This window comes from Culex pipiens, chromosome 3 (assembly GCF_016801865.2).
Source record: "Culex pipiens pallens isolate TS chromosome 3, TS_CPP_V2, whole genome shotgun sequence".
NCBI lineage: Eukaryota > Metazoa > Arthropoda > Insecta > Diptera > Culicidae > Culex > Culex pipiens.
The window spans coordinates 46,434,617-46,462,319 of record NC_068939.1 but is presented as its reverse complement, the minus strand read 5'-3'; the positions used below and the strand labels follow the sequence as shown (position 1 = coordinate 46,462,319).

The window sequence follows — 27,703 nt, the reverse complement described above, 5'->3', positions numbered from 1 at the left end:
CCCCAAAAGTGAAATACACCATCCACCACCTTAAGGACCTTATTGTAAAAACGAAAGTTACCAATAAGATCTTCTCTATAAATTTTGTTGGCTAAATCTAAATTGCGCTTAGATTAAATTTCTTCATTGTTAATGCATTTAAATGGAATTTTCGGATAGTTTTTTTAAACAGAACAAACAAAAAACCACAAATTAATGACTATAAGCTTCTATACGTAAGTTTTATTTGATTGTGTGTGTGTGTGTGTTTATTCGTAGTAATAATAGGAAGGCGTATTTCTTTTTCTTTTTAAAAAAAGGTTGAGAAATCTAAACTATTCCATATCTCAAAAAACACTATAACAAATGATTTCGCGCAGCGGAAGTGTGTCGTGGCTGTAATGAATATGTATTGTAACTTGCACTTAACCTTTTCTGATGTGTTTGTTGCTTGCTCTACTTCTGGCGATCTGCACACACATCTGTCTAACATCAGCAAGAACAAAAAAACGAAACTGGGTTTTATTCTATTGTTTCATTTTTTTAAACTGTTTTCAATATGCTTTATGTGTGTGAAGTAGGTTTCAACTGTCAACATAATTAAACTCTTTCTCTGGTTTTTACACTTTCACGCTCTCGCACATTATCCCTCACTTTTCTGTCTCCACTGCTCTTGCTCTGACTCGCACTCGTCTAAAAACAATATAAAATGTATGTTTCTTCCTGTGTTGTTGTTTCATTATCTTTCTTTTTTTGTGAGTGTGTGATTCACCTTTATTAAAACACTGTAATTTGCTTGCTTTCTATTTTTTATAAAGATTTTCTTTTTTTTATTCACCTTTTGCACTGTGTGTATAGTATCGCTAAATAAAACTGTTTTGAACAGCATTGCTTTTGCATCTTTTTTTTTCTTCAATTATTTCATACCTTTTTTTATTTCTCACCACTATCTAGCAACTATCCACAAACTGTGACTCTCTTTTGCTCTCTCCCTCTCTCGCTCGCGCTCACACTCTCTTTTTTTTACACTTGCTTTCGCGTGTAACAACAAAACATGTTCAACCTTTCCCTATTCCTAGCTTATAAATGACTTTCTCTCTCTCTCTCTTTCTTTCTCTCCTCTTTAGAGCTTGTTTGTTTATCACCGAATTTTGCTTCCTATTTATTTTTCTGTTTTGTTTTCGTATCTCTGTTCCGTTTCCAATTGTTTGCGGTTGTGGCGATTTTAAAACATTTTTTGCTTGTTTTCTTTTTTTCTGATTACAGCTAATGGAGTCTCTCTAAGGTTATTCTTGTTTTTATTTTGTTTCTTGTTTTTTTGCTTGATACACTAAACCTCTACTTAGTAGTATTCGCATGGTAGCCAATAGCTGTATAATTATCAATTGTTTAAAGTCCTAGTTCTCTTATACGTATATGTTTCATGTGTGTGTGTGTGGGTGTGCAAATTATAACAAAGGCGTGTCAGTGCCACTTTATTAAGGGGTCGTCCATAGATGACTTTTCGAGAGTGTCCAGCCCTTAGAGAGAACGCTGACACTGGCACGACCTTTACGACGGGTATATTTGCTTGACTTTAACGCGATATTAACAGTAAAGTACATAACTTAAACCTGAATCTGAGGATCAAAAACATAAAACCTAAATCGAGTGTGTCCGTCTCTGTTCTGTGTGTGAGTGTCGAAACTCGGCGCAAGACAGTGAGCACGAGAGTGACTCTCTTTCGTCTGCTTCTCGTCCAGATTGAGGAAAGAGAGCCACTCTCTTGCTCACTGTCTCGTCCCGAGTTTCGATCCCTTTCGGAGCGTGCACGCGTTTTAATTTTCTCTTGCTCTCTCCAAAAGAGCTTCTCTACGAGAGAGAGCGAGATTGACCGTCAGTGTTTTTAATTTGAGAAGATTAAAATCTCACAAATGGAAGACTTTACAGCACGCATTACTGGTTATTTTGAGGGTGTTTTTTTTGTGTGTTCAACTGTGAAGAAACGTGCATCGCTCCGCCCATACTAACATTCCTGCCTCTTCCTCTCTCGCTTTCTTTCGCTCTCATACTCGATAAATGGTAAGGAAGTTATTTACGAATCCTAACGAAATCTTTACCTCTCAGTCGTAGTAGAATACGCGCTTTTAAAAACGATTAGTTGTAGTAGTGTTGTGAGTTTTTCATGCATGTGTGTTTGTGTTCATTTGCAGCTTCTCTACTAATCTTCATCATGTTGTTCAAAAGCAGTCTATCTTTCTTGTATGTGTGTGTGTTATTATTTCCCGCTAAAATTAAGTTTCCTCTCATTGCTACGTATATTTTCGAACCACTTTTAAGAAGCAGTCCCCATTCTAATAGTTGTTTCAAAATTTCCCCACTCGCTCAAGACTAGCACACTAAATAGGAGCGAACGTTAAGGGTTTGTTCAAACAATGGCGCAACAGACACAATTTCGAAAACGCACACACGCAAATTAAAGAAAAGGAATCGCAAATTAAGAGAGAGGAAATTGTCGTCGCGTCGTGTGCTTAAGGTGAGATCAAACGGCCACACGTGACTCTTGGGCTGCTTTAAAAAAAATATGGTAAATTCCGACGAGATCTTTCAAAGCATCAAAATTCAACGGTTTTGGTGAACTAAACGCGTGTGTGTGTCAATCTCTGAGATTATAATGGCTCGCTCGACAGATCGTGATCACGTTTTCAGCTTTAACTGTTTATGTCATTTTGAATGTATTTCTGCTGCTGCTGCTTCATCTTCTGGTTAGGAACTGTTGCCCAAACTTTAATGTTTGGTTCTTTTTAACACTACGTTGATGGTTTTCTTTTTTTGATTAAGTTTTTTTTCTTGCAGCATCGATGGTCGATAATTCGTGATAGAGCTGCTTGACAATAGATTTTTTTTCCAAAAAGGCTCAACTAAATATCTCTATCTTGATTTCGATGGCAAAAAAAAATACTAGGTTAGGTTATTTTATGCAGGAGACAGTGCGTTGGTGCTGTTAAATTTAACTATTCGCAAAAGATTTGCATTTCTGTACTATTATTTTTTAAATTCGTTTCCTCTTCTAAAACAAAAACTGCCGCAGTGACGGTCAAGAGAGTGATAGAATAAAAACAAAGAGCGTAAATGAGAGAGTTGCTCTCTCTCTCTCTTTACTACGGTTTGGCTCTCTCAGAATGTTTTTTTAAGAAGATACTCAATTTTTGCTTTTTGAGTGTTTTTGAATACCGATGACTCAAGGCGGTTTTAAAAACACCCAAAAAGCAAAAATTTAAAATTTTGTTTATAGGACCCTTTCAAAAAGAAACTCTAGATTTTATCTCTCTAAGGTACGACTTCTAGAATTTCTAAGGTAATTTTTCAAAAGAAAGTAAACTTGCATGAAGACGCCCAATTACGTCCTATTATAAAGTTAACTCAGAATTTTGATATTTGCGACATTGAATGAATATCGAGAATCTGTAATTTCACATTTAACGCAATTTTTTGTAGAAATTGAAGTAGGTATCACATCAAGTTTAATTCTTCAAAAGGTCCTATGTGATAACACCTCTTAAAAAAATAAGTTAGATGTAATAGGAATATAGAAATGGCATATTGTTTCTTTTGGTTATAAAATTGCAGACACATAACCAATTTATTAATGCTATATTTTGCAAAGCAAGTTGGGAAAATATTCCCGGGCAGACGGTAATAACAAAATTCATGCCATTTCAATAACAAACACTGTTAAAATAACAAAAGTGTTATGGAATCTTCTTGAAAAATACATTTTTGCAAAAGAGTTTAATAACAGTTCATGTTATCATAACAAAATTTGTTATTGGTCCGATATTGGTTTAAAGCCAAAACAACTTTGGAATAACATTTTTTGTTATGGGAGAATACATCCAACTGTTATTGGGATGATCGGATTAGTTGTTAAAATAACAAAAAATAATAACAAGGATTTGTTCAAAGAATAACTGTAAGTGTTATAAGACTGTTTTTCCAATAACAATCCAATAACAAAAAAATCATAACGACGAATAACAAATCTTGTTATAAATAACATAAAATGTTATTGGCCTAGTATTTTCAAATATCAAAAAAAGTATCGAAAAGTATTGCTTTTTGATACAAGTGCTGAAAAGTCGGATTTTTCAGCACTCACTCAAATGGATGATGTTGTTGTTGTCAATTCATTTATTTCTGGCAGCTTTAACCTTCTTGGTCATTCGCTGCCCTAAATGGATGATGAAAAGTACTTTTCTGCACTGTTATTTTTGGCGATGAAAATCAGGCCATTTGTTGTTTAAAATGATCGTAACAAAAAAAAATAAGTCCTTTCATAAAGTAAATCGAATTTGCAACCGAAAAGTACATTTTTTCAAAGAGCACCGATTTTAAATTCGAGTTCGAATTTTTAACTGAAAGCTAAGAAAACTTCCTTTAATTCGTCTGACAATAAATTTAAAGATTTTTAAGTGTCATTCAACAGCATTCAATAATCAAATGCCGATGGACCAGAAATTAACAATCCCCTCTAAAAAAATATTGTGAAAATTTTAGTTTAGATTAAGTTGCAATTTCCCTCTCCCCCCTAAAATGCAACTTCATTTGTGTATGTGGATTCAAATATTACTTAATATCGCAAATATCAACATTTCAAAAGGGCGTAACTTAACTGCTCGAAACTCGAAAACATGAACTATTGGACTGTGTGTTTTTACAAAAGAGTACAGAAATGCAATTCGGATGCAAAATGTTGATAAAATTATTGATTTGCTCAGTATATTTTGCCGTTCCATTTTTTCCTTGATTCCCATAATTTTGATATAAATCTAAATTGGTTGTATTCTAATATGTGTGTGTGTATTTGAGAGTCTAATGCTAATAATATGCAATGTTTTATGTACAGTTCATCAATTTAAGAGGATTTTTTTTTTCAGATTTTTATATATTTGTTCAAGAGTGTATCGAGTCAAAAGTTGTTTTGGTTGTAAGTTAAATGACATTTTGATAGAAATAGTATATAACAGTCATAAAAATATTCAGATTTATTTTGTTATTTTGTTTTGTTGTTAGGCAATTTGAGGCTAGAAATCAGGCGATCATAATATTACAATCATTTTCAGTTGAGCGACGAATAAATCTATTGAGGTGATCTGGTGATCTAAATGTCAAAATTGTCCTTGTAATACAGCAAGTTATAAAATTCTATTTTTTATTTTAATTTTTAAATATTTATTTCTGAGAAATTTTTGTTTGCTTTATTTTTTATAATTTAAAGCATTTCAAATGTTACGATCGAATGAATTAATCAGGGGTGTTTTTTAATACCCCTGACTCAAGGCGGTTTCAAAAACACCCAAAAAGCAAAAACTAGAAATTTGGTTTATTGGACCTTTTTTAAAAAAAACTCCAGAACTGTAACATTACTCTCCATCAAGGCCAACTATGATCAACCAAAACCTTTTTCCACTCGAAACCCACTTGAAACATTTTCTACCAAAAAACGATGCTTTAAACCAAATAAAAGAGTACCTTTAACGAATAGAACTTTCCAATGACACATCAGTTTCATGCGCGTTTTTTTTTATCGCAACACACCTCTTTCTTTCCCCTCTCTCCACCCAAATATCACAACTGGTTGGCGCGCTCGCCCGCTTTCGCTTACAGTTTTTTTTGCAGTATAGAACAAAAAACCGAGTTCCACGAGCAGGGCGCGCGCGCGCTCTCACAAGCCCTTCGATTAATGTAGTTTTTTTTTGTTTCTGTTTCTGTAATGATTTCTTAACTCTCTCTCTCTCCTCCGCTTGGTCAACGTGCTCCATGCTTTCCCTAAATATAAGTAACGGTGCTTATAACAATCATCTGATTGCGTTTTTATGTGTTTGTGTGTGTGAGTTTTTTTTAAGACGAAAACAAAACGGGAGGAAAACTTAAAAAAGAAGGCCTTCATATATATTTTGTTTCCTTTTGCATAGAATCTGTAAAATCCTAATAAAAAATATTCAATATTCGGCCCGCCGTACTCTCTGAGTACGCCGGCCGCCGCTAGTTGTTCGCAAACATTCATCCTAAGCATAATCAATCATATTTCTTACAGTGTGTGTGTAGTTTTGATTAGAGTTATCAACTGAGTTGTTGCTGGTGCAGCCGCCGCCGCCGCTCCTACCTTTGCCCCGACGAGTCCGTCAAGGACGTTCGTCGGTTTCCACCTTGGGTTCAGTGGCCGGTTCTGACGACACCGGCGCCACCACTGGTCCCTTGCGGGACGCGTTCCATTATGTGCTGTGGTTGTTGTTGAACGGCGGAATGTGGAACAGCGGGGAAAGGATCTTGTGGGGCAGGTTCGAGATGTGCGGGATGTGGGGATGGTGGAAGTTGACCTGGTGGTGCAGATCCTGGTGGTCCTGGTGGGGCGGCAGGTGTGACGATATCAAGTGGTGTGACAGCTGCTGCTGCAGATGGATTGGCAGTCCGTTGTGTTGCTGCTGGAGCGACGGATGTTGCTGCTGGTGGGTGCTCACCGGTGGAAGCTGCTGCTGGTGAGCCTGCTGTTGCTGTTGTTGTTGTTGTTGCTGCTGCTGCTGCTGAGGATGTTGCCCGACGGCGGGCGGAGTGTGCTGCTGCTGCGGGTGCTGCGGATGACCCGGGTGATGGTTGACGTGGCTGGTGCTTAACGTGTGGATGCCACTGGCCGAGGACGACGAAATCACCGAGGTGAGGATGGCCGACGGGATGTGCATCGGCGGCTGCGACTGGCTGTGCGGGATCGTGATGTGCTGCGTCATGCCCGAGCTCGAACTGCCGTCGATGTCGATTTCGCTCTTGATGTTGATGTGCTCGAGCTTCAGGGCATGGCCTCCGTTGGCGGCGCCGTTGTTCAGCTCGTTGCACTGCTTGGTGTGCCGCTCAAACTCGAGGATGTTCTCGAACTGCATCTTGCACGTCTGGCAGTTGTAGAGGATGCTGGACAGAGAGAAGAAAAAACACACACAATTAAAACTTGATCCATTTTTACAAATATATGTTTATTCGTCTTCTAAAGGCATATTCCATCAGTATGAACCAAACTACGTAATGTCATCAGGTCACATTACTGACGCTCTCTGACTAGTGCGTGTATGTTGTCATCACGGAAAATATGCCTGCGGAACCATAGAAGTAATCGATCGTGTCATCATGCGTTGATTGCATAGTTCTTATAGATTACGAATTTACTGTTTATGGTTGTCTTACAGCCTATTTGCTTCATTTGTACGGATGTCTTATGGAATGTCAGTTTCTAGATTCTAGAAAATATTTATGTTTTGTTTACACCTTCTCGGACCTCAGTTGTTAGTTGTACATCATAAATCGCGTTGTTCAGGGTGCAGTCTTGAATAGTCTTCCTTCATTTTCTCTTTTGGTAACGGTGGCTGGTCATTTCCTTTTCTTATTATCTCTCCAATACCAACGCACTCGGCGTTCAAACAGAGAAATTTAACGCCACGATCGGCCTTACATCAGCCCTATTTTATTCAACTATCAGACTGATCGAGGCGTTACATTTCTCAGAGGGAAGTCTCACGATTTTCATGAGACTTTTTATTTCTTTAGGAAGTACAAGATTCACACATTCTGTTCTTGTGATGTCGAGGCTCTGGTGCTCTCCGATGACAGCCTTTTAGATCACTGTTTGATATAAAATTAGTCCACTTCTTCTCTTCCTCACATCCTATTCTGGAAGCTCAATGTCGTGATCTATTGGTTCGTTCATTGCTTGCTTTGGGTGCTTGTGTTGATGCCGCTATTATACACAGTTTCTGTAGCATGGAAGTGTCTCTCATACTTCATCTTCATTCAGATGATCGCATCTTCCATTTAGAATGTTGAGATCATTTGCTATTCCACACACATATGTGCACATAGAACCGCACCAAGATTCTCGTTACTTTTGAACAAGCCATATCCGGCCTAAAGTGATCCCCGAAGTGTACCGATAATGAAGATGGCCGGCCGTCATAACATGCTCTTGCTCAATTTCCCGTCATAGGGCACTCTTACTCCATCGGTCGTTTGCGCAGGAATTCTTTAGATATGCCATGTTAATCCGTTTTCTGAGTCCTGCATTGAAGATTTCTAAATTCTCGGCATGTTTTGATGGTTTGTTGATGAGTCTTAAAACGGTAAAGTAGCTTGTTGTGATCTTTTGTTTTTATTGATGATGTGTTGAGTTACCACTGACTTGGAACGAGGACAAGGCTTTGTTGCGTATCCTCCTTGGCATTTTTCACATCCTTGGTTAGATGCTCCTCCAATCGTCTTAGTTTGTCCAATGTATATCTTATCGCATAAACGGAGGTGACCTTGTAGATGCCAGGTTTTCCTAAAGTTTTGATGTGGTCCTTCGTTGAGCCCAAGATGTACTCTAGTTGTTTGTTTTTGAAAACAACATCGATTTCTGCTAAAGTCGTTAAAGTTGTGGGAATGTTTTATGGAGCATTCTTTCCTTCTTGTCGAAGATAGCATGGATACTTGTTTTGTTGTAATCGTTGCCTCTCGCTGTTTCAATGATGTACTCTAATTCACTATTTTTTCCAGCTTCGCTAGAGAGTAATGTTGTCATCCTGTGTATGAAGAAAAGGTAGGTCCAATACCATACCAATCAGCATAGCGCACCAGGTACGCGTGCTGTAGCAAGAAAACGCTTCCATCTTTCTCGGTCTTGTGCTGCTACTCTCCAATTTCCCAGGTTACAAATCTTCCGGATGTCACCTGATTTTCCCACCTTGCGCGCGGTTTCCCTTTGTTTCTGCCTGTTCCGCCAGCTGGTTCGGCGCGGTCAAAAAGCAGTCTGACAGGCTGAATCTCGTCCATACCGGCGACATGACTGGCCCACCGACCGGCTCAGCCTATCGATCCTCGCCTGGGTGGCGATGGTCGGTTCGTCAAGAAACGCGTGCAGTTCGTGGTACATGCGTCTTCGCCACACTCCGTCAGACACCTGCACTCTACCGTAAAACGTTCGTAGCACCTTCCGTTCGAAAACTCCAAGGACACGTTCGTCCTGCTGCCGCATCGTCCAGGTCTCGTGGCCATAGAGGACTACCGGTCTAATCAGTGTTTTGTACAGCGTCAGCTTTGTGCGGCGTTGCACTCGGCGGCACGATTCCCGTCAAAAATACGAGTCCGGATCTCTTTGCTGGTGTCGTTGTCGGCGGTTACCAACGGTCCTAAGTACACGAACTCGCTCACCTCATCGAACTCATCACCATCCACAGTTAGAGGGGCGAAGCACGGGGGACCGACGTCTTTCGACCCCTTCATCTCATGCCAGCTGGTAGGACTTGATCATAATCGTGCCACTCGTTTCGATGCCCACCCTTCGAATAATAACCTCAAGAACGACTATCAGTTTATCCGGAAATCCGTTCTCGTGCATGATCTGCCATAGCTGCTCGCGGTCGACTGTATCATAGGTCGCCTTGAAATCGATGAAGATGTGATGTGCTACCATATATTTTGCTGAAATTCAGCTTCCATCTCAGATATTTGGTGAATCTGGCTAGTTCATCTCGTCAGGAACAGTACTGTATTATCAGCGAAAAGGTTTACTTGAACTCGTCGCAGCGCTTGCGTCAGGTCGTTGAGAATTCGTTTGAGCTACGGCTACGGTTCAGACTTTCGTGAGATCCAGAGCAGTTGACACACTTTTTGGCTTGCGTTTCTTCTGCTTTACACTTTTCTGTGCTGTTGGGAACCCCATAGCTGCTACATCTGGGTTCGAGATGGAAGTTACTGGTTTCGGGACTGAACTGCAAGAAGTTCTTGCGCTTGGGTCCCTTGGAGAAGAGTAAGATGAACGGTGTTACGACGGGAAGCTGGTTCTTTCACTTGATGGCGTATACTGCCAAGGCATCTCGCTGATGGTCTTTCTTGAGCTGCTTCTTGATGTATTCCGGTTCCAAATTTGGAAGTCCTCGAATAACTGTCCGTATCTCACAGCGCTTTCCGTGGGTGTAGAACTGCACCTTATGCTTCTTCAGGTGGGCTTGCGCCGTGCCCCATCTTCTCCCTGAAAAAACCCAAATCAATCAGTGCAAAAGATGCCCCATACTTACACCATGACCTGCCCGTTCTGCTGCTGCTGCTTGAGCGACTGCTTCTGGTGCACCAGCAGGTGCTTCTTCAGGTTCGAATACTGCGAGTACGACTTGGAGCACAGCGGACAGGTGTGGGGGCGGATGCCGAGGTGCACCATCTCGTGCTTCTTCAGGTTGGCCCGCTGCGAGAACGCCTTATCACAGCTCTTGCACTTGAAGGGTTTTTCGCCTAAACGGGTTTAGAAAACAGGTACAGGATTAGTGATTGCTGCTGGAGCGGGTAGATTTTGCAAGCTACGTGAAACGGATGAGCATCAAATCGAACTTGGTTCGTGCGTGAAGCAGCGAGCGAGAGAGAGAGAGTACGTGTTAAGAAAGCTACTACTTTGGAAATTGATTGATTGATTTTGAAGAAATTGGTTACTATATTTTTGTTCAGTCGGAGAAACCCACGATCTGATGCTCATCGACGGCGTGATAGCATTAGACACAGAGGAAGAAATAGGTAAGGTGTTAACAGAACAGTGTGAAACAGGAAACAGTTTCTTACGCTACAGAGTCGTTTCGAGCGATGAGCTAGAGAATTAAAGTCTATTTACCAGTGTGCAGCATCTGGTGCTTAACCATGTTGGCCTGCTGGGCAAATGCCTTATCACAAGTGGGACATTTATACGGTTTGATTCCTGGAAGGCATCGGATGAAAAGAAGAACCTATTATAACCTAAGCTTTCCAGAGAAACTAATCGGCGCAAAATTACCACTGTGCAACATCTGGTGCTTGACCATGTTGGCCTGCTGCGCAAAAGCCTTTCCGCAGACGGAACATTTGTAGGGTTTAACACCTAAAATGGCGAAAATTTTGATTAATTCCCTCCAGTACAAACGGGAAAACTGATGCAGTCAAATTACCAGTATGAAGCATCTGATGTTTGACCATGTTGGCTTGCTGGGCAAACGCTTTGCCACACGTGCCGCATTTGTACGGTTTAATGCCTGCGAGAGGATTTCCAGTGGGGGAAAGAGAGAGAGAAGGAGAAGGAACAATGAAAGACCCAAACCTCACATCGGAACACACAAGTTGACACAAAATCTGATGCTTATTCGTTTCAAGGAGAGTGCCCTATCTTAAGCCTAACACACACGTTTGGATTTTGGAAAACGAATAATTACCGGTATGAAGCATCTGATGTTTAACCATGTTTGCCTGCTGGGCAAACGCCTTGCCGCACGTGTTGCATTTGTATGGTTTCAACCCTGTTGAATTGGTAAAGAGACGGAAGGTTAATGATCAACTCACGCTGGACTATTGTTTCTTTGTTCTGGGTCTCAAACATTTAAAGGTTAACCGTTGCAACTATAGACTGACGTTGCTTTTGTAGTGTTTTGAAGGTTAATTTCCAGTGTTGTCGCGATGGCATTTGCAAGCTAAACGGCATCGTTTGCTTTTATCTAAATAAAATATTTCAAACTAAATTTGTTGTGCGAAAGTTACACCAGTCTATAGTTACATTACTTAATCTGACATTTCTTAACTTGAAAAAACTGCGATCGTAACATAGTTGAGGTTATGCAAGAAGGTCTTTCTAGGAAATCGATAGGTGAAAACACAAAACATAAAACTTGAATAATGCAAAACATTACCGGTATGGAGCATCTGATGCTTCATCATGTTCGCCTGTTGAGCAAAAGCTTTTCCACAGGTGGGACATTTGTATGGTTTCACTCCTGCAAGTTCGTTTTCAGTTGATTACAAATCATTTCGTTTTTGGAGGTTATGTGTGAAAAAATGTAAACAAAGAAAGATGACAAATAATGACAGGACAACAGGTAAAAAGTCACAAAGAATTAAATTTGAGGAGCAGAACAAAAAGGCAAGTGAAAAATGTTAGTGGAAAAGTGAGATCGAAATTTCAGGTTTAACTTTTTGCTATCAAAACGAGTTTTATTAAACGAACAATTTTTCTGTTTTCAACAATCAAAGAGTTCTTTTTACAAGAGGTTTCACTTTTCGTAGCTTTTTTAACACAGGTGAGAGTGTGTGTGTGTGAGAGAGAGGAGATCCGTGTGTGTTTGTGAGAGAGAGTGAGAAGGTGAAGTGTTATCAACTTAAGCGTTCTAAGAATTACCGGTATGAAGCATCTGATGCTTGACCATGTTTGCCTGCTGTGCAAATGCCTTGCCACACGTGGAACACTTGTAAGGTTTTACGCCTAGAAACAGGACGGCAAAAAGGGGGAAAGGTGGGAAGGGGATTGTTGTTTGTGGTTTTGAAGTCATTGTTTGCCAATGGTTATGGTAGGAGGGTGGAGAAGAAACAGAATGTTTCACATTAGTACATTCTCTTGGCGAGGTTCTATTGTTTATGTTTGAAGCAAAGGGCAAACAAACTTCAAACTAGAATTTTCTATTGTTTTCTTTCTATAAAAAAAATAAAGTCAACAACGACTTACCGGTATGCAGCATCTGATGCTTGACCATGTTGGCCTGCTGAGTAAATGCTTTATCACAAACGGGACACTTGTACGGTTTCAAACCTGCAACGAGAACAATAGCGAATCAATGCAGGCGCCAACGATCACCAGAGACTACTTGGATTGGAGGGGGACAGGATAGGAAAGATGGGATGGAATGAATGTGACGTTTGTTTCAAAGGGGACTGGGACTGCTAGGGTGATTTGCATCGGCCTGCGCGGCATTTACCAGTGTGAAGCATCTGATGTTTGACCATGTTGGCATGTTGGGTGAAGGCCTTATGGCACACGGGACATTTGTAGGGCTTCAAGCCTGTTCACCACACGGAAGAAAAGAGAGAGAAAAAAAGATAGCAATAATCAGATCCATCTCAGTGAGGGGGCGCCAGGAGGGTTGTGTTTTATGGTGACGGGAATGTTGGTGATGGTTAGAGGGAGCGGAAGGAAACAACAGGTGTAAGGGGCAAGCAGGCATATTCACAAACCTGTATGCAGCATCTGATGTTTGATCATGTTGGCGTGCTGGGAAAATGCTTTCTGGCACACGGGACATTTGTAAGGTTTCAGCCCTGGAAACAATCGGAGAGAAAAAAATCGCTAACTTAACATGGTTTCTCTCTGTTTGGGCCACGGTTTGCACAATAGAGGGAATGGGGTGTGGTTGGGAACGAGGTGGCAAACACGGAGGTGGTTGATTTGGAGGGTGGAAAAAGAGATGAATAAAAGAAGCTGTAAATATGAATAGGCTCTGATCGTAATTAGTTTGTTTTGTAAACGAGGATAGAAAAAACTAAAAACAAAAAAAGACAAATAATCTAGTGTGTGTGAGAAATAGAGCTAAACACAAAACAATTACCGGTATGAAGCAGCTGATGCTTCAGCATGTTTGCCTGCTGCGTAAAGCACTTTTCGCAGATTGGACATTTGAAAGGCTTCAGTCCTGTGTGTGTTGCGTACACAATCGGAAAAAAGAGAAAAAGGAGAGAAAAGAAAATACGGCTTGGCTTAGAAAAACGAACGGGCAACATTCTTCTTTGATTCATCTCTGGACGGAAGCGTGGTGTGATGGCTGGCGAAGAAGGATCGGAGGAGCTTCCGTATTATAGGCATACCCAAGTAACCGCCAAGCACTAAATCTGTTGCTACCACTGCCGATATACAGCTGATTTGGATCTACGATTTAGTGCTTTTGGTTACTTGGGTAATATTCCATCAGTATGAACCAAACTACGTTATGTCATCAGGTCACGTTACTGACGCTTTCTGACTAATGCGTGTATGTTGTCATCACGGGAAATGTGCCTAACGGGCGGTTTGCTCTTTTGAACAAAATTACGATCTACTTATAACCACCAAAGTGATAATTGTTCTAGATTTTCTATGCAGATTGGAAGATTCCATTCAACAGTAAAGCTATTCTCCCAAGACAGTTTAGAATCGATAATTTAGGGTGTGTTATGCAACCAATCCAATAACCTCTGGCCGGCAGCGAAATTATGGGAAAGTATGATTTGCATCAGACTTGGTTGACACAATTTATCTCAGTTCGTTTTTGGATATAGGCAATCAACTATTCAAATTTGACTAAAATGGGATCGCAGAATTCGAATATGATGTTGCGGATCAAGATTTTATTATTCTGTTTTAAGGCCGTTGCAAATATTTTTCAAAGTTTATGTCGGCCCCTTTTCAAAGTTGGCCTGAAAAATCAGGAAGCAAAAAAAATATTTTTTCGAAAAACTTCAAAATTTTAATGAAAATTAAAGTTTAACCAACTGAAAACCAGTTAAAATTCATTTTCCCGCATTTAAAATCATATTTAGCATGTTTGAACTCCTTTGAACACATTTTAAATTTTCATGAAATACGTCAGTGAATGTTTACATTTAGAATGAGCTGGATAGACACAACCGATCGCAGACGATTTTTAATCAGCGTAGAGCGACAATATGCTATCAGTTTGACTAAGCCTATCGGAGAAAGGGGGAGAAGTGAAGTGAGAGAGAGAGTATCCAGTAGTGATTGTTGTGTCAATGACAAACTTTAGGAATTTATCAGAGCAGGTTTGCGTCGCGTCTGATTTGTGCTTGCGAGTGAAGGGGAGTATTTTGTGCAACCAGAACCCACTTGTTAATATTTTTTTTAAATTGTGCTTTAAGGTTTAAAAATATTTTAAAAAATTTAAAAATAAGGCATTTAAAAAAACCCTTTCGCCTAAAAAGGAGCTTTTTATCAGAAGTTGTGAAACTTCTTAAAATTTGATTTTAATTTGTAATTTATTGGAAACGATAGCCTATTAGTATAACACTTTGTATATCAGGTTAGGGAAGGACCCGAATTGATTTTTTCCAAATCAAATGAAAAGAAATAAAGATCTTGAAATAGCTCGCATTTTTGTAAACCTTGATGAAATGCTAACTCAAAGTCACCTGTCATGATCGCCATTTTGAAGCGACCGTTAGTGAATGCACACGAAGTTGCAACGAAAAAAAAAAACAAGCTAAGCACTCATGCAGCCGCTTGACGCGCCGGCACATTCTATCTCTTTCCTTTTCTCTCAATATCACTTTTTTTTTGCTCGTGCAGCGCTGCGTGCTGACAGCAATCATTTGAATGCAGTCATGGGAAAGGTGATCAGAATTCCGGTAAAATCGACACTGGGTAAAGAAACAATTGCAAAATGAGAATTTTTCAGCACGAATCGTACATTTTCCAACCAAGCTCTGTCTAAAAATTTCAAATAACACTCTTTGAATGTTATTAAATTTGCATTAATTCACCGTTTGCCGTGTCAAAAATCGAAACAATCTTGATAGTATTACCACTGACGAACTGACGTGCCACCCCATACATATTTTTGAGAAAATTCTGACCGCAAATTCTCAAGCGAACACCAACTCCACCTACCTTCAGGGTCGCTGAACTAATTCTCTCTTCCAAACGTGTTTTCGATATTGCGACTACGCTTCAATTTGTAATCTGCGTCGTTTCAAAAAAGTATGCGCTCAGAACGATTTTGGAGCGCGCTGTTCGTGGTGAAAGCGTGTGTCAGTTTATACTGACTTCAACAATACATTGCATGTAAACATTGGCGCGAAGCGAGAGAAGAGAGCTAGTGAAGCGAGGGAAGAGAGAAAAATCGGTTGAGAGATTGTTCGCTAGAAGCAAAAACGCCAAACAAGAAGAAGACAACTGCGGTCAAAAGTGGTTTGTTCGTGGCACGTCAGTTCGTCAGTGGTATTACTTTACGTTGCATCGTAGTATTGCAATATAACAGCACTTTTTAGAGCAGAATTTTTCAATATTTGAATGGAAAAGAACTACGTTTCGATTATGTTAAGGAGGTAATAGACTATGGCAATGGCAAACAGTCAAACAAACTTTCACTTTTTCGCGTTTGACAGTTTGCCAAACTCGCAAACAAGTCAAAATGTATGCAAGCTGACGCTTCTGCAAACAAATGATGACGAACAAACAACGCAGACAAACTGGCAAACTGTAAAAATGTGCGAGTTTGTTTGTTTGCCGTAGTCTAATGCCTCCTTTATGTTTGATAGAGAAGAGTACTGCCCCTGATCGCATAAATGTCCCATATGCATTTTCATCGATTTCGAGTTATTGATGCAGTTTGGTTCAAAATTGTGTGCTCTTTCGAAAGAGCCTATAACATCAAGTACTTTGTTCAAGAAATCAGGAGGAAATTCAGTTTTTTCGCGAAAACTTAACACGTAGCCTTATGTATGGGACAAACTTCAAATGCGTTTTTCTCAGCTTGCTGTTTTTGCATATGGGACATTTATGCGAACATGGGCAGAGTAGGCCTTTTCGTAATATGTGAATGACATGAAAAATAAGTAGTTTCACAACAGAGTTGCTAACAGTAAGTATTTTTAAAACGAAATTGAATTTATTTTTTGCTATCTCTTGCTATGAGTCATTGAGCTGAAATATGATTTCCAAAATTCTTCAAAATGATCTGGAAATATGTTATCCAAGATGGCGGTGGTGAAATATTGAGAATTATTCATTTGAATAGGAAATCAACCACTTAAATTCGACTAATTTGTGTTTGCTGAATCCGAATTTAATGTAAATAAAGAAATTAAAAACTTTTTTATGATTTGATTATTCCAAGTTCCTTTGAAGACATTCGGATAATCGAAACTTCGGATAATCGAGTGTTGCCTGTGTATATTTTCTGCATCAAGTCGTAGCGCCTTTGGTTCTACCATTTTTTAAGTCTCACTTTTGACGATATCTAGACTTCAATACCGATAAAAATAGTTAAAAAGTGTTTCTTTTTTGCTTTATGGATACATAAAAAAAAACGTTTCTTAATCCACCTTTAGGTGGTTGGTGCCTTCCTCACATTCATGAAGTCAATACATTCAGTAAAAATAGCAACATTCCCCGTTAACATGTTTAACAAATCAACTTTATTACTCATTTCTTTTGATAGGGTTCGCAGACCTTCAATATTTCTGGCTCATCGGCAAGGTCTGATAAAAAAACCTATCCAACGATAGTTCGCATGGAAGATTCAGACAATATTTTTATCACAATATCTGAAATCCGACCTTAGAAAAATGTATAAATAACACTTAAGTGCTAAAAACTTTTGAAAGGATTATTAGATCCTTGATGTATTAGGCTCATTTGGAAGGTCCTTCGATTATCTAACTAACGACAGGTCGCATGATGGACCAGGACATCATTTTCATTGAAATATCTGAGATCCGGCCCAGGCCTGCAAAAAGTTTCCAACCCAGCGTACAGATGAAGCAAACCAAAATGTCAGTTCACTGCTAGCATGGGACTGTAAGCCTACTGTGTCTGTTCAACCACTGCCGCCTGACTCGTGCCGGTTGGTTGCTGGAGAATGAGAGACGTGAAAAAATGAGCTACACTCACTCAATTCGTGTCATATGACTGACTCGTAAAATCCTCTTTAAACACTATTTTGACTTTTTTTAAACAATTGAATGGTTGTAGACTGTGCAAAACACTTAAAACAACCATAATGTATATTCAAAATTACATTTCCACGCATAAATACGAACTTTTTGTGTAAAAACATGTTTCTTTATGGGTGTGCGTGCAACGTCGAATGAGCGTTGGTCGACTACTGCCTCGCATTGTAGCTGCTCAATGAGCTAGGGCACTCACGACTGCGCCGGGTTTGTTTATGTCACGGTTTTGCGGTTCAGTGAATGGATCTCAAAAATTCGTGTCAGCGTCGCCGATTTTCTTTTTTTGATTTTTTGATTTTTTTTTTTTTGACCCCTGACATTTTCAGCACTGATCCGGCCTCCAAAAAGTGTATAAATAACACTTAAGTGCTTATAACTTTTGATAGGGTTGTCAGATCTTCAATGTTTTGGGCTCATTGAAAAGGTCTTTTTAATACCTTTCTGATAATGTATAACATGATAAGGTTTCTTGCAAAAACCACCCTTTTTACAATCTTCCGGACATACGCCAAAATCGTTTTTTTAGCATAACTTTTGAAGTACTTAACTAAACTTGCTGATTTTAAATAGACCTATGGGACCCCAAGACGGATCGAATGAGACTAATACCACTGACAAACTGACGTGCCACCAGGAACAAATTTGTCGATCATTTTTGACCGCACACTGTTTCTTTTTCTTTCTACTATTCTCTTCTTCGGCGATTGTCAGAATTCGAGTTTGACGTTTTGTCACATCAGCTGTTGCCTTGCTGTGAAGAATTCTGGAACAACATGTGAAAATGGCGGAAAAGAGTTGGAATGGAAATGTTACGAAAAGTAAGAAAAAGCCTGATTTGGAAGTTTCCCACAATTTCTAGCCTAAGTTCACATTAAATAATGCAAGATTTGCAAAATATTCATCGTTTAGTTCAGAATTTGCAAAAGTTTTCGGGCTTCAATATGTTTTCCCCCATTTTCATTTGTTGTTCCTGAAAGTTTCTCAGCAAGTGCAGCTGCGCATCTGTCAAATCGTCTGTTTGACAATCGCTGATCGCTGAGGGTGAGTGAGAAGGAAGATAGGAAAGTGCGGTCAACTTTGGATTCGGGGTGGCACGTCAGTTCGTCAGTGCTAATACGGTCAAAATCCGTTCATCCAGTCCGGAGATAATCGAGTGACATTTTTTTTGTCCACCCACCTACACACATCCACACAGACATTTGCTCAGAACATGATTTTGAGTCGATAGGTATACGTGAAGGTGGGTCTACGAGGTCAAATTAAGAAGTTCATTTTTCGAGTGATTTTATAGCCTTTCCTCAGTAAGGTGAGGAAGGCAAAACGAAAATGGTTGGTGTCTCCCTCACATGCATGCTGTATTTTCAAAATTGGTTGTACTAGAACATCAATGTTTTACTTCTTTTTTTTTAACAACTCCCCAAAATTTGGCAACAATTGATTTTGCATTTGATTTTTTTTAATCACTTAACACCCTACAATAAAAGGTCATTTGATTACCCATCCAACGATGGGTTGCATGTTTGATCCGGATATCATGTCTTGAAAAAAAAAAATCTGAGATCTGGCTTCTGAAAAGTACTATAATATCACTTAAGTAGTCATAACTTTTGAAACGGTTTTCAGATCTTTTATCTTTCGGACGCGTTGGAAAGGTCATTCAAATACCTTTCTAAAAATATGTAACTCGGCGGGTTTTTTTACACAAAAATTACCCTTTTACAATCTTTCGGACTTAAGCCAGAATCGTTTTGCTAAAACTTTGGAAGTATTTTTTCTAAACTTCATAATATTAATTGGTCGAATTTAGAAGCTCATTTTCAAATGATTTTATAGCCTTTCTACAGTAAGGTGCGGAAGGATAACTGTATTGGCCCAGAGCCTCAAAATACCATTGTTTTGAAGGAACGAACTTTCAACAGCTTGTCTTATTGTTTTAAAGTCTCTAGTCGATACATCAATGTAGGTTGGGGAGAGGGGGTAATATGCACCCCCTAAGGGAAAACTGTGATTTCTCAACCATTGCAGCATTACTGTGGAAGAATTTTGTTCAATGTTCTAAAACAACTATTATTCTTCGTCATCCATGTGAAAAAAGTCTTAAAAAACCTCAAAATTGTTCGAAAATATCAAATTTCTAAAAACATTTTTGATTCATTTCAAACAACCATGAGGGGCAATATGCACCGCAACATTGGGGCAAAATGCACTACAACAACGGGGCAAAATGCACCACAACAACGGGGCAAAATGCACCGGGTAAAAGCAGTTTTCACTAGTCACCACTAGATGACACCGCTGTTTTTACAAAGGAGCTTCAAAGCGGTGCATTTTGCCCCGACCACGCTTTTTGCAGAAAATTTAATTAAAAATGCATTTTTGATGTCTACAGAATAGTGAAGATTATGGCAAAAACTATATACCTCAACATTTACAATAACAATGAATGCTTTTTATACTGTCCAAAAATCATGATAAAAGTTCAATGAAAATTAGATGAAAACACAACATTTTAAAGTTTTGCAAATAACTTAAGCTGTTTTTATACTACGATGCTCAAATTTTTCCAGCATGGTTTAGCAATGTTAAGCTTCCAATTTCTATGATTTTTTTCCCGGAAAATTCTTCTAAATACCGAGAAAAGCAGGGGGTGCATATTACCCCCTCTCCCCCTAAGAGGAAGCTGGTAAATCGTTCCTGACTGAATAGAATCTCAACAAGTGGTTGTTGTTGATTTTATTAGGGGAACTTTAACCCTAAGGGTCATGGTATCTCAACAAACACTCACCATTGTGCACCAGATCGTGCCGCTGCAGGTTGGCCAGCTGCGTGAAACCCTTGTTGCAAATTTGACACACGAAAGGACCTGCGAGACAAAAAAAAACAAATTAAGTTCAACATGGGTCCTTCTAATAATGCAACCCGTCACAACTTACGGTCGCCGGTGTGGGCCTTGGTGTGCTTCCACATCGAGCTGTGACTAGGGAACTCCTTGCTGCAGATCTCGCACTTGAACTTGTTCTCGGTCAGATGCTTGGTGCGATGTAGCTGCATCTCCTCCATCGTATCGAAGCGCTGCATAGTTCCAGGGAAAACGAAGGATTCACAGGTGCGTGCGAAGCAAGAGGCGGGGGAAGAGAAAGAAGAAAATACGATAATCATCGCGATGAGTATCATCAACCCGCGACGAGGCTGGGAAAGTGCGTCTCTGTCTTGAGGATTATATTATGCGTTGTTTTTTTTTATTGTCGAGTTTGAGCAGAGAGATAAAACACCTCCGAGTAAAAGGGAAAGGAAGGATTCAAGGAAGGTGGGTGTGTGTTTGCTTGGGCAAGAAACGTACAATAAAAGGAGCCAAGAAGGGACGATTGGTGTGTGAGTCAAAAACAGGTTTTCGCTTGGCCCGTTTCCCTCAATTCTCGATTCTCAACTCAATAACAAAGAAGCATAGATCTTCACAGAGACGGAGAGAATAGTACGCACTCGGTTGTGTGTGGGTTGACTTTTGAGCAGGGTCAATCTTGGAAAGGATTGACGGGGAGCCGAGACTTACCTTCCTGCACTGTGGACACTTGATTTTGTTGAGATTGATTAATGTGTTGCCCAGCGAGAGGGACACCGCGAGCGAGTGCTTGTTGTCGACGAGCGCGTCCTGGCTCAGCATCTCCGGCCGGGCCAGCTCGATCTCGCCATCCTCGAACGTTGGTTGCTGCAGGAAAAGGAGATAGAAAAATGCGTTAGGAGGAACCTCGACATCGATCGGGACATTAATCAAAAACATTTATGCTTTCTTTCTTTTTCGCACGACTAAACTCGATAGTTGGAGACACGTGTGTGTCACGCTCGGTGCAGCCAGCATTGATTTAGCTTCTTTTTTTGCACTCTGCGGTAACAACCAATTTCGCATTCGAAATTAAACTGCCGGAGCGGGTTGGTCGCCAATAAAAACAAAAGGAAACTCTATAAACCGTAAAGAGAGGGATTTCGAGGTGGATATCGGATCGATTGAAGTGCAGTCAATTTGGCAGTTGGTTATTGCTGTCATAAATTACCAAAACACAAGTCTGCGATGATTTCTCCGTAAATCACATTGAACTGCTTTTGAAATATAAGGCAGTCGGTGTTAGGTTGGAAACTTTGAGGGGATAAAATGAGTTTGTGCAATCGTCAGCGTTTTTTTTCTCGGGCATATTTCTTCAGTATGAACCAAACTTTGAATGTCTTCAGGTGACATTATTGACGCTCTGACGAATATGTGTAAGTAATCATCATGGGAAATACGCCAGCTGAGAAAATGCAACAGTTAACCTTCCCTTCACACTTAGATTTGTGTACCAATTTCGGTAAAGTTTACCAAATTTTCAATGAAAAAGAAAAAAAAATAACTAAAAACTACTTTTGAAGCACTTAAAAATAAAAAAATTGGACTACGAAGGTGCAATAGGAATCCAATGTTTTTGAACAAATTTTCAAAATCCTTAATCTTTATCCGGTACTTTCTTTTTTTATACTTTAATGCCTTAAATAATGTTTGAGCTGATGGTAATTTCATTATTTGTTTATTTTTATTTTTTGAATTTTTGCATTCTCTTAAACATGAGCAGTTAATAAAAAAATGGGGTTTCTTGAAACAATTTCTGTGATTTTTCACATTGTTTGAAACATGAATAGTTCTTAACTTTGTTTTAGTTTTCAAAACTGCGCTTTACTTCATTTTATTTTTAAAACTGGAAATTTGGTTTATTGGACCTTTTAAAAAAAATAAAACTCCAGAACTGTTAAACAAATTAAAAAAAAAAACTTTAAAAAATACTTTAACAAGCCTAAAGGCCAGCTTGAAAAAAAATTATGAAGTTTTGCATTCCATTAGATACAAACATTAAACGACAATTGCTAAAAAAAATGATTGAAGTATTTGTACATTGTTGCGAGTATACAAAAAAAGATGTTTTGTTTTTAAGCCGTTTTTGCATTCGTTGAAAATAAAATAGGGGAGGGAGGGGGGGATGATGTTCTGCATAATAAGCCAAGGGGGGGGGGGGAATGGATCGAAAAAGGTTGAGAAACACTGTTCTAATATTCTAAACATTGACCAAACCTTTTCAAACAATCTAACTTTTGAGAAAGCTTATTTAAGAACCTCGATGTTATAGGACGTCTTTTATAAGACTTTTGCCTTATAGTTGGTCTAAATCCATTCTATTGCCCAAAACCCAGGGTGGCCCATTCTGCCCCCCTGCCCCTTATGAAGTTCATTATTGAAATTTCAGTTCAATTTACTTTATAAGTAAATCAATTCACAAATTCGTTTTTCTTAAAACCTAATAAAGTTTTGGTATTCTTTCAACTTTGATTTGTGCTATAGTTCATTTTGATATACAATGGATATGGAGCATATCCGTTCTAACTGTACTTCATCATCAGCTCACTGAGAGCTTAGAATTGTTCTGCCTTGTTTCGGCAGGCGAGGTTGTCCATGCTCCATACAAAAAAGTTTTTTTTGTATGAAAATTGTCCACGACGAGGGGAGGGGGGTGGAGATTTCCACAAAAGGGTCCACGTGGTTTATGGATGGTCCCCAAATCGGATGTCCAATCCAATACATAGAGTCCCTTTAACACAAAATTTCCACCATTTCAGGCTGCAAATTATTGAAAAACATGTCTTTGCTCAAATGTTCAAAAATGGAAGGGGTCGTATCGCCCCTCCGTCACGAGATTTCGAAAAAAGGAGCTTGGATTCGTGATCGAGGACAAAAATTACCCGCTAGAACAAAGTTTCGAGCAAATCGAAAAGGGATCTGAAAATTTTTTCCGATCCCGTGTGAGTAGGCGGAGAATTACCCATGTTGGTTTATTATTTTGTCAGTATTTTAATGTTTTCATGCAAAATTTTTGAAGAGACTAATTAAAAAAGGGAGGATTAAGGTTTATGATTGTTCAAATTTGAATATTTTTTTGAAACTTTCAAAGAGCAAATGAGGTATTCAATTGCCGGAAATTCCTCAAAATCTTCGGGAAATTGAACGTTCTACAAAAAATATTTATTTAAAATATGAAGTTTTGTTATTTTAATGGATTTTCTTTATTTCTGGTATTTTTACCATTTTAAACATTAAAGAACAAGTTTTCTTTGAAAAACCTTCCAATCAATTGATTCAAAAATTCGAATGAACCAAAACAAAATTAATAGATTAAAAAGTTAAATAAACCTTAAATTTGTTGTTAAGTGCTCAAAACAAACTGAGTGTATTTCTGGAGTTTTTTTTTAAAGGTCCTATAAACAAAATTTTAATTTTTTGCTTCTTGGGTGTTTTTGAACACCTTTAACTCAAGGCGGTTCTAAAAACACCCAAAAAGCAAAAATTGAAAATTTTGTTTATAGGACCTTTTCAAATAAAAAGCTCTAGATTTGAATAGAAATTTGAACAGAATATCACAAAATTATTCGAAAGATTGAAAATTATTTCCAAGCGAGTATGTTTGGGATTCCATACTTTTTGACTAAAATCAAAATTGACGGACTTTTTCCGTTTTTTCTTAGATTTTTACGAATTCCAGACTTTTTCCCGACTTGAGTGGCCACAGTGACCAAAATTGGGTTTCCAGGTCGGTTTCGAAAGGGGATATCCTAAGCTTTTATTCGAGACCATGATAACCTGACTAGATTTCGGTCGATTTAAGTGTGGATGTCTTTCGACTTTGAATAACGTCTTACTCGAAGATTCAGGGGTGGCATTACGAAAAAATTGGGCAAAGTATTCAAAACTTCATGAGCAATTTTCTGTAAAATTTTCAGTTGTTCAATTGTTGAACTAATTAAATATGTAGTTTTAAAATATTTTTAAAATGTTTAGAACCTGCAAAAAAAAAACTTCTCTAACACCGTTCATAGAATCCATAAAATTGGCCACCGAAAAGCGCTTCTCTAACACGGACGTGAACTTCAAGTATCTAGATTGCACAAAATGGGCCACCTAAGTATCGTTCTCCTATGGGACGTTTACTCGAGCATGAGCAGTTTATAATCTTATTAAGTTTTGCGTTTGTGTTTTAATCACTTTAAACAATTACAGATTCAAAAGTAAGATGAAATAATGCTTTGTTAAATCTGTTGACTTGTATAGAGATATCTACGTGCGCATGTATTGGGTGTACGTACACGAAAAAAAGTGAGGTTAAATTTTGTACCGGCCAGCAAAACAAATGGTGTGCTAGTGTGTGTGAGATCGGGCTTAGATAGCTCTATTATCCTTTGTATCCATTTTAAATCGGCCACGAACCCGGCATCACTGTGTCTGCCACTTCCAGCGCGCCTGATATCGCAGTTCCTCAAACTATAAAACACCGCACATAAAGCATAAACCTCTCTCGCAGAGGACGACACCAACACCGCGAAACGCGGCTTTTAGTTGCAACTCTTTTTTTTTTAGTTGCTACGACTTGGTTCCTCCTCCCTCCTCCCACCACCACTACCCCCCTCTCTTCGATTAATGCTCACACACCACCCACCCAACGACGAGGTTGTTCAAGCCCCAGCCTCCCCTACACAACACACCAACACAGTCAAACGAGCACACGCACACTAGCTCTCGATTTGAACGGCTAGCCGGTTTCCGACACACGCACACTTGGATCCCCCTCCTAGCCAACAGCAGCAGCAGCAGAAGGACCAGGACCCAGAAGAACCGCGAGCAACAGCAGCGCGGGTGAGGACGGAAATTGACGGTCCTGTTCCTGAAGGAGGATTCCTTTTTTTGGGGGTTTTATGATTACAATGCCCCACCTGAAGTGGGAAGGAGGAACCCCGGTTTTGAAATTGGAACGTCCCTTGAATCGAGGGAGTCGCGCATGCAAAAGAAGTTAATTTTAAAGTTTTCCTTCGAGAACCGAACCAGGACGATTACATGACCGGTGCCGAATTTTGCCGGAAGTTGGGACGGTGCGCCGGTCAGCGGGAGGACATTTTGCTCGCACGCCAAAGGGCGCAGCAAACCGCGTGCTGCAGCAAGTGCCTACTTTGCACTCGCAGTCTGTGTGCAGGAATTTTTCTCAGCACAGCACAGAGCCTTCATCTTTATTTTTTCGCTCGCGCGTTTCCTTTTCCCTTTTATGCTCTCGTCGTCGTTGTCGTCGCCGCCGCCGCGACACACCACCATCATGAACATGATCGAGTCGGAGATGGAAATGAGAATCCACCACATTTCGGGGGAGCTTGCAAGTGTGCAACCTCCTTCAAGTTATTTTTTTCAGCCGGCATTTTCGTCACCCCGGAACTTACCAGTGGGTAAAACATTCTTTCCGGCGAGTTTTCTAAACTGAAGCAAAAATTCAGTGTTTGCTGCGATTTGACAGGCCGCTGCTGCTCCGAAAAGATCCGGAACGTGTCCACCCCGTGTTTTTTTCCTTCACTTGCGCACGACAGCGACTCTTCCCAGGAATTGCGGAAACGGTCCTGGTTTTTCGACGGAACGGCCACGAACTGGGAAAATCTAGCTGGCCAAAATGGTGTGGCTCGCGTTCCTCGCGTTTTTTTTTCTGTCGTTTCTTTCTCTTCCGTCTCTGCACGGCACGGCACACACCACAAAGTGACTGACGGATTTTTCTGCTGGCTGGTTGCGGTGCGGCTCGCGAGGTTTTGCTGTCGCTGCGAACCACCCAGGGGGGTGGCAGGTGGTGAGTTCAACTGTCAGGTGATGCAAAATCAATCTCAACATAAATCGCTCCGAACAATACACATTCAACAGAAGGGTTTTTTATTAGCAAAAAAATAAAATACCATTCCAAATTTGTAACAAACCTTACTGAGAATGTCTTCATACAAAATTACTTGCAAAACTGAAATATTTGTTGTCGGTTATATATGACACCCCCCTGCGATTCTGACTGGTTGAGCGGCGGGCGAAAAATGTGACGTACGAGGCGAAGTCGCGGGACCCTGGTGGTGCAATTTGACGACGCTTGTCAGATTGCGAGGGGGCGTTCGAATATCACGAAATTCACAGAGTTATCACGCACACTAGCACACCATTTGTTTTGCTGGCCGGTACAAAATTTAACCTCAATCTTTTTCGTGTACGTACACGCAATACATACGCACGTAGATAACTCTACTGATTTTTCACGATTTTTTTTAATTTTCACCAATTTTACAAAACGTGGTGGTTTGTCACATTTAAGTTTGTACTCACCTTAAAAATTCCCTGCAAAATCGGCCGATTTAATGAAATTATATTTTTTATGATTTTTGATTCGGCTGAAATTATTTTGAAGTCACAGAGTACTCAGTGGTTTTAAACTCCGGTTTTTTGAAAGAACCTTTTCAAGATGGCAAGATTTTTGTTATAAATATAATTTATTGAATTTCCAACAAATATGTAGTATTAAATTTGTTGTTGAGAATTGATAATTGGAGTCGTCTCCCTGGGTCCTGTCTCGGTGGAGTCGCTGGTAGGGCAGTTGGACTAACAATCCAAAGGTCGTCAGTTCGAATCCCGGGGTGGATGGAAGCTAAGGTGTAAAAAGAGGTTTGCAATTGCCTCAACAATCAAGCATTCGGACACCTAGTTTCGAGTAGGAATCTCGCAATCGAGAGAACGCCAGGGCAATGCTGTAGAGCGAATAATTTGATTTTTTTTTTTTGAGAATTGAAAATGCAATTTACTTTTTACTTTTTTGATTCTCTTATCTCTCAACGCTTTTCCACTCTATTTTACCAAATGATGCTGCTGTAACAAACTGTCTGTTTTCCCTTAATTTGGCAGTGATGTCAATTTTGTTTATCATGCTTGTTATCATGTGCCTTTTCATTATTTATATATTTGAATAATTTTTCATCTGCCTTATAAACTGCCCTTAATACAATCTAAGCTTGTTTGTTAGCTATATTTATTAACTATTGTTTATTTCTTTATCTACTTAATAAATTACTATCTTTCTTTTATTATTGATTCTTTAAATAATATATTTTTTTCACTGTCCATTGTTTTCAATCTTCACCCTTTTCTTCAAACAAGTGAGGTTCGAGCCTTTACTCAATTTATGAAATGATCAAAGAATTAACACAAATATTACTATTGTACCTTTGCTATTTTTTTTATAAAATTCTTAGGACCAAAAATTGTAACAATACACCGCGACAGAAGAAATTGCAACAGATATATATGATCCAACACTAGGAAAGATTTTAGGAGAAAACAATACACAGTAAAATAACAATTAGTTTTTGC

General features: G+C 39.4%; 1 protein-coding gene across 12 annotated transcripts; it reads right to left on the bottom strand.

Moving 5' to 3' along the window:
• Positions 1-192: 192 nt before the first annotated feature.
• On the bottom strand, positions 193-26,103 carry LOC120412589 (zinc finger protein 883-like). 12 transcript variants are annotated; one of them, XM_039573105.2, is made up of 16 exons: positions 25,756-26,103; positions 21,029-21,184; positions 20,412-20,550; positions 20,264-20,341; positions 13,365-13,448; positions 12,994-13,077; positions 12,738-12,821; positions 12,488-12,571; positions 12,164-12,247; positions 11,679-11,762; positions 11,208-11,291; positions 10,947-11,030; positions 10,796-10,879; positions 10,637-10,720; positions 10,056-10,266; positions 193-6,921 (listed from the first exon to the last, which is right to left on the bottom strand). In XM_039573105.2, exons 1-16 carry the CDS (start codon positions 25,768-25,770, stop codon positions 6,234-6,236), a joined length of 2,127 nt encoding a protein of 708 aa, XP_039429039.1. In that variant the 5' UTR covers positions 25,771-26,103; the 3' UTR covers positions 193-6,233. The 12 variants fall into 12 exon arrangements, with proteins under 12 accessions (XP_039429039.1, XP_039429042.1, XP_039429041.1 ...); XM_039573108.2 differs by lacking the exon at positions 11,679-11,762; XM_039573107.2 differs by lacking the exon at positions 12,738-12,821.
• Between the last annotated feature and the right edge of the window lie 1,600 nt (positions 26,104-27,703).

Excerpts from the sequence above, each read along its gene's own strand:
- LOC120412589 (XM_039573105.2), bottom strand. Across the intron at positions 10,721-10,795 it reads GCACCAGATGTTGCACAGTG|GAATCAAACCGTATAAATGT; the intron begins GTAATTTTGCGC and ends GATGCCTTCCAG. Across the intron at positions 6,922-10,055 it reads CAGAACGGGCAGGTCATGGT|CATCCTCTACAACTGCCAGA; the intron begins GTAAGTATGGGG and ends CTCTCTGTCCAG.